General features: G+C 45.3%; 2 protein-coding genes across 2 annotated transcripts; both read right to left on the reverse strand.

Moving 5' to 3' along the window:
• Positions 1-637: 637 nt before the first annotated feature.
• Positions 638-2409, reverse strand: LOC109534149. Its single transcript, XM_019899725.1, has 9 exons — positions 2133-2409; positions 2009-2083; positions 1850-1948; positions 1657-1789; positions 1526-1602; positions 1290-1475; positions 1062-1233; positions 925-1004; positions 638-867 (listed from the first exon to the last, which is right to left on the reverse strand). The coding sequence occupies exons 1-9, from the start codon at positions 2323-2325 to the stop codon at positions 683-685; spliced, it is 1200 nt and encodes a 399-aa protein (XP_019755284.1). The 5' UTR covers positions 2326-2409; the 3' UTR covers positions 638-682.
• Positions 2410-2494: 85 nt separating this feature from the next.
• On the reverse strand, positions 2495-4185 carry LOC109534150 (DNA-directed RNA polymerase I subunit RPA49). Its single transcript, XM_019899726.2, has 6 exons — positions 3950-4185; positions 3634-3821; positions 3376-3580; positions 3130-3322; positions 2864-3076; positions 2495-2807 (listed from the first exon to the last, which is right to left on the reverse strand). Exons 1-6 carry the CDS (start codon positions 3996-3998, stop codon positions 2564-2566), a joined length of 1092 nt encoding a protein of 363 aa, XP_019755285.1. The 5' UTR covers positions 3999-4185; the 3' UTR covers positions 2495-2563.
• Positions 4186-5056: the final 871 nt, after the last annotated feature.

Here is a 5056-nt window from a genome sequence, read left to right on the forward strand (position 1 = left end):
TGGGCCAGTTTGCAAATGGTTTGCGAGCAGCGCAAAGGAAAACTGGCCGATACTGGCGATCTGTTCAAGTTCTTCAACCTGGTGAGGACGCTGATGGAACGGATGGACAACGTGGTGCGCCAAGAGAACACCAGCGAAACGGCGCGCGACGTCGGCGGCGTTCAACTGTTGATGAGCAATCAGAAGAGCCCTCAGGCAAAATTTAAAGTTGTCCACATTCACCGTTTGGCCAGATATAACCATGATCCAGGAATTACCTAATCGGGGCGATCAGGGTTTAGAAGGAGGGCAGTGTAACGGAAATGGCCTGGGGGACTCACGTTTGAAATGGAGGGATTAAAATTAATGGTATTTCAGTAAATGGGAGCCCCATTTGCGCCCTACTTACTGTCAAATATGACACTGACAAGTTCACCAGTGTCAAATATGACACTGACTGTTCTGGAGATTTCGAGAACCAGACAGGGGGAGTGAAGTGACAGGAGCGAGCGGGTGCAGAAGAGGTTGAACCCCGTGAGTCGGAAGAGCGAGTTTTCCGTCGGTTATTGTTATTGTTTGTAAAGTTGACGGTAATTTTGAAGTTAGTTTGCTCCTGTTCCGTAGTTAAAGTTATACCGAGGTGAATAAAAGTTGGAAGCTGAAGAAAGAGTTTGATACTCGGCCATCCACGGTACAATATGTTTTAGTAGTACTGTGCACAGTACGAATCAGAAGTGGTCTCATCTACGTTGATGATGTTAAAGGTTTTGGCAAAACCGTCCGCGTCGACGCAGTACCAGTAGCTGTCCGAGCTCTGCAGAGCCTTGTAATTGCCGTTGGACTGGCAGTTTTGGCTCTGCCCATACTTGAAATAGTCCCGGGCACAATCTGGATGCAATCACAAAAAAATTAATAGGTGTGACCACCAACGCCTGGTTTGCTTACTACAATCCACACTGGCGATGTATTGGATGCCCGTTTGCCAGGAGCCAATTTTGCTGTTGTTCCTCCATGTGCAGTAGATACTGAAACGAATAGTGTCAACCCTAAGGCTTCAGTTAATAACTAGCCTTGGCCTTTACCTGTCATTTTCGATTGTGTAGGCGCCGAAGCTGCCATCGATGTCGCACATCAGACGGTCCTGCGTCAAGTAAACCACGCCATGTCGATTAAGCTTGTCCTTGATCTTGGTTTGGGCGTACTTTTTGCTTTCGCACTGTCTCAAGTACTGGCTGCCAAACGCGTCCTCTGAATCTAAAATATGGTTTAATCAAATACTAACCCAACCACCAACTAGGGGAACCGCCTACAGCAGGGCAGGAGGCTGAGGGCTTTGAACGGCACCACTTTGGAAACCAGCGCCCCAGTAAGAGGCTCCATGCACCAGCACTGGTCGCTTTCCAGGTCGCACTGCAGCGGCTCATAGTTGCCCAAGCTGTCGCAATGGAAACTAGTAAGCCGCGTCAGCTGCAGATCGGCGTTGCGTCGGCTGCATGCTGGAATCGTTTTTTGCCAAATATTGAAGAGATGACGACTCCGAACTCACCGCATGTCATATTGGCGGCGCTTTTAGCCAAGGCCTCGCCAAAGATTCGACCTCCATTGCTATCGAAGCACATGCATCTAGAAGGCAAGCAAGTTACTAAGACGGCAAGTTTGACAGTTCGGAGCACTCACCGTCCATTAACTCCGCCCTTGCACTGTTTCGCCTGCCAAGTGCCGTCATTGTTGCAGGCGGGCTTGAACCTGATCGCTGACCAGTAGCTGTCCTGGTAGTCGCTGTTGTTGATGTGGTAGGCCATGCAGGAAGCTGCAAAGAATATTCAAATCCATTACTCTAAGCCACCATTGGAGCAGATGAGCTGCACACCTTTGCCATCAGCTACACAATAGGAGCCGCACGTTTTGAGCTGACCATCAGCAGTGGCGCAGTCCTGGTCGCTGTTGCAACTGATCGTTTTCAGATCATCTGAAAAAATCGAACAGTTGCAAACATTCCGCCTGCCGAGGCTTCCTTAAGTTCCCTTACCATCCGGCCCGCATCGTTTCTGGCAACTGTACCCAGGCACGCATTGTCCCCCGGACCCGCAAGGTTGATCAACGACTAAAAGGGGCATTAGAAAGACGCAAAGCGTTGGCAAAACTCTGCTTACCATCGGAGTACTTGTAGCATGTGGGAACGCAGTTGCTGACGTCCAGGCCATAATAGAACGAATCTTCAGAGCTGTGTTTCGTCTTGTTAATGCAGCTGGCTTGCGAAAAGTCAGTCACCAGCTGAGCACACCCTGCCCAGCACTCAGCCACACAGACCAGCAGCAGGGCGGCGCACAAACCCAGGCTTTTCATTTTTGCACAAAGTGATCCGAACAGCCAATAGCGGACAGCATCAAATGAAATTAAACCACTCGACTAACACTTATCGGATTGATGGCTCCTTATCTAAGCCAAGTAATCCTATAATTAGCGTTTAGTAATAATCGAATTAGTTTGAGTGGGTCTGGGAAGAACATAGAGGCAAGTTTGAAATTTTTATTTACAAAAAATAATGGTTTCTTAGGAAAATTTCAATTGCGAAAGATTACTATCACTTGGCCCGCTTCCGCTTCAAGTTAGGCATCAGGGGCGGAGGCACGGGGATTTTAAGGACGATGCTAGTTTTCTGTTTGCCTGTGCTGAAGCCCAAATGGCGGGCAAACTCTTGCACTTTTTTCAGCCCGATTTTTATGTCCTTGCACACTGACTCCAGATTCAACTCGTAGTCCGTAGCGATCATCAGCAGGACTAGAGTGTAGCAAAGGCCCTTGTCCTTCATGGTGAGTGGCCGAGCACTAGAAGCCAAGAATTGCAGTTTTTCCATTGGTGAAATTACTAGATGTTTCCATACCCGTTTATAGTGTAGTTGGAGCGTAGGTGCTTCTCCACGTCGGGCGAACAGTCGCAAGCGACGAACTTTTTCGTCAGAGCCTTCACAGGAGTGATTAGAAACTTTACCAGGTAGTGGACGTAGAGTAGAATGGATGCGCGCTGCAGCACCGTCGATTCCGGGTTACTGGAGGAACGCATTGCCTTCATGTACGATTCAACTGTCGAGATCAGCCTGCAACTCGACAATTAGTGGTCTTAAAGGCGCTCAATTTCCACAGCTCTTACCCGAACTCGGCCATGTCTTCGCTCTCCAAGATTTCACTCACTCGTTGCTCCAAAGACTGCAGTACCCCAGCAGGCACCAAGTCCTCCAGATGATAGACGTCCCCTTTAGTGCTGGCGTCTCTGTTGATCTTCGGCCGGTAGAGACTGTCTTCTTGCTCAGGGTTCCGTACGGGCATCTCGTGCAACTCAATACCTGAAAACGGAAAACTATAAGTGAACCAAAAGCTGCAGTCTCCTGGCCCGCACCTGCCACTGTGTCTTCCAGCTGCTCCTTCACGTTTTCTATGTTCATTTTCAAACGCTCCTGCTGTTCAGTGAACCGCTTGGCCTTCTTGGAACCGAAATGCCTCCGCAGGTCGTTCAACGATTTCTGCTGCACCGGTGACGTGGAGGAGGTGGAGGACCGCAGCAAGGGAGCCACAGTGCACATGTCCACTTGGAGGAGCTTCAGCTAAACACGCAGCCATTGCAGCAACGGAAAGGGGAATAGTTTTAACAACTTACTTTCTTGGAGCCGGCCGTTTCCACCACAAGAAACGTGTTATAGTCTTCGTTGGCAGTCACCGGCCCGGTGTAGTTCATGTCACCGTTAGAGATGCCCAATACCTTCTTGTTGGAGCTCCTTTGGATGAACTGGGATATTTGTAGAGCGTGCTCTTCTCCTTGTTGGATTTTGCCATTTTGGAACTCAACTGAAAAAGGGTAATGTCGTTAACAAGGAAAACTGTCTTCAACACCCAGTTTAGTGCTAAAATTGGACAACTCGAACGGCACCGTGCTCAGAGCTGCTTTTACCAAAATTCATCCAAACGAAACTTACTTAAAACTGGCCTGTCTGGGTCCGTGACAACGTCTTTGATCTTCGGCATGCTGTTCGCGTTTATTATTCATTCATTTAATTTCCAATCTTCACCAAAATTCGGCATTTTTTATATTATATAACCTAAAAATTAAAACCACAGATAAAAACAACAATGCGGAAAGTCGGGTTCACAGAACATACCCCCAAGGGGGGATATTTTGTGGTCGGGTTAGACAGAATAGAATAGTGAGTAGTCTGTGGATAGCCATGTGGGCTGAGTTGCCACCACTTTTATCTATAGTTGGCAATAGTTTGATAATCTGTGGTGGTCACTCGGAATTCGTATTTTGAGCGATTCGGAGAATTAAAACAGTAAAATCTCAAGCAGTAAATAAATTTCTATGAACAGTTTACAATGTACTTTAGTAATTATTTTTGCAATATTCCTTGCACATAGTTGCTGTGTAAACAGTACTATAAATTAATCCTTGCGACGAATCATGTGCATTATTAATAAGTGAGTTTTTTCAATAGTTCATCAGTAAAATTCTGTAAGACCAATCAAAATATTTAAATATCTACTGTTTACTGTTTCATTGTTATTACACTTTCGTTAGAATATGTAAATTACACTACATGAAAATATATTCAATTTCTCTGGATGAAGATCTTCTGGATCTTAACAGGCAATGCAAAAGTACGGGTCAACAATTTTGAATTACAAAATAATTAAACTTGTTAAAACAGCAAATAGTCTGATATTTTTTTTATTGAGTTGTATTGATTATTATTATCTTTTAATTTAACTATTATTCTTGTTATTATTACTTAAGTCCGTTGCATTTTACGGCTTATATAAAAGCAGGACTTGCAAGACCAAGACTATGTATGCAAGAACAAGATCAAAACCAAGACTTGCTCTTTTAATCAAGAGAAAATCTTGGTCTTGCTTTGCTCATCACTAATTAGTTTGAACATTTTAGAAAGTTTTTCACAATTTAACGAGAAGCAAATATGTAAGTATAGTGTTTGTGTTGTTACACGTTATCAATCGTGAAAGGCATTAAACAATCCCTGTTTATCCAATAAACTTCATAAGGATATATAATGGCGTACGCAGGACTT

The sequence above is a fragment of the Dendroctonus ponderosae genome, unplaced genomic scaffold (assembly GCF_020466585.1).
Source record: "Dendroctonus ponderosae isolate FM_Combo_2020 unplaced genomic scaffold, Dpon_F_20191213v2 Dpon_F_20191213_6, whole genome shotgun sequence".
In the NCBI taxonomy this organism is placed as follows: Eukaryota; Metazoa; Arthropoda; class Insecta; order Coleoptera; family Curculionidae; genus Dendroctonus; species Dendroctonus ponderosae.

Excerpts from the sequence above, each read along its gene's own strand:
- LOC109534149 (XM_019899725.1), bottom strand. The coding sequence starts at position 2,325 with ATGAAAAGCCTGGGTTTGTGCGCCGCCCTGCTGCTGGTCTGTGTGGCT. Across the intron at positions 1,949-2,008 it reads GAAACGATGCGGGCCGGATG|ATGATCTGAAAACGATCAGT; the intron begins GTAAGGGAACTT and ends CGATTTTTTCAG. Across the intron at positions 1,005-1,061 it reads TACACAATCGAAAATGACAG|TATCTACTGCACATGGAGGA; the intron begins GTAAAGGCCAAG and ends TATTCGTTTCAG.
- LOC109534150 (XM_019899726.2), bottom strand. The coding sequence starts at position 3,998 with ATGCCGAAGATCAAAGACGTTGTCACGGACCCAGACAGGCCAGTTTTA. Across the intron at positions 3,822-3,949 it reads CCCAGACAGGCCAGTTTTAA|TTGAGTTCCAAAATGGCAAA; the intron begins GTAAGTTTCGTT and ends ACCCTTTTTCAG. Across the intron at positions 3,581-3,633 it reads AAACGGCCGGCTCCAAGAAA|CTGAAGCTCCTCCAAGTGGA; the intron begins GTAAGTTGTTAA and ends CTGCGTGTTTAG.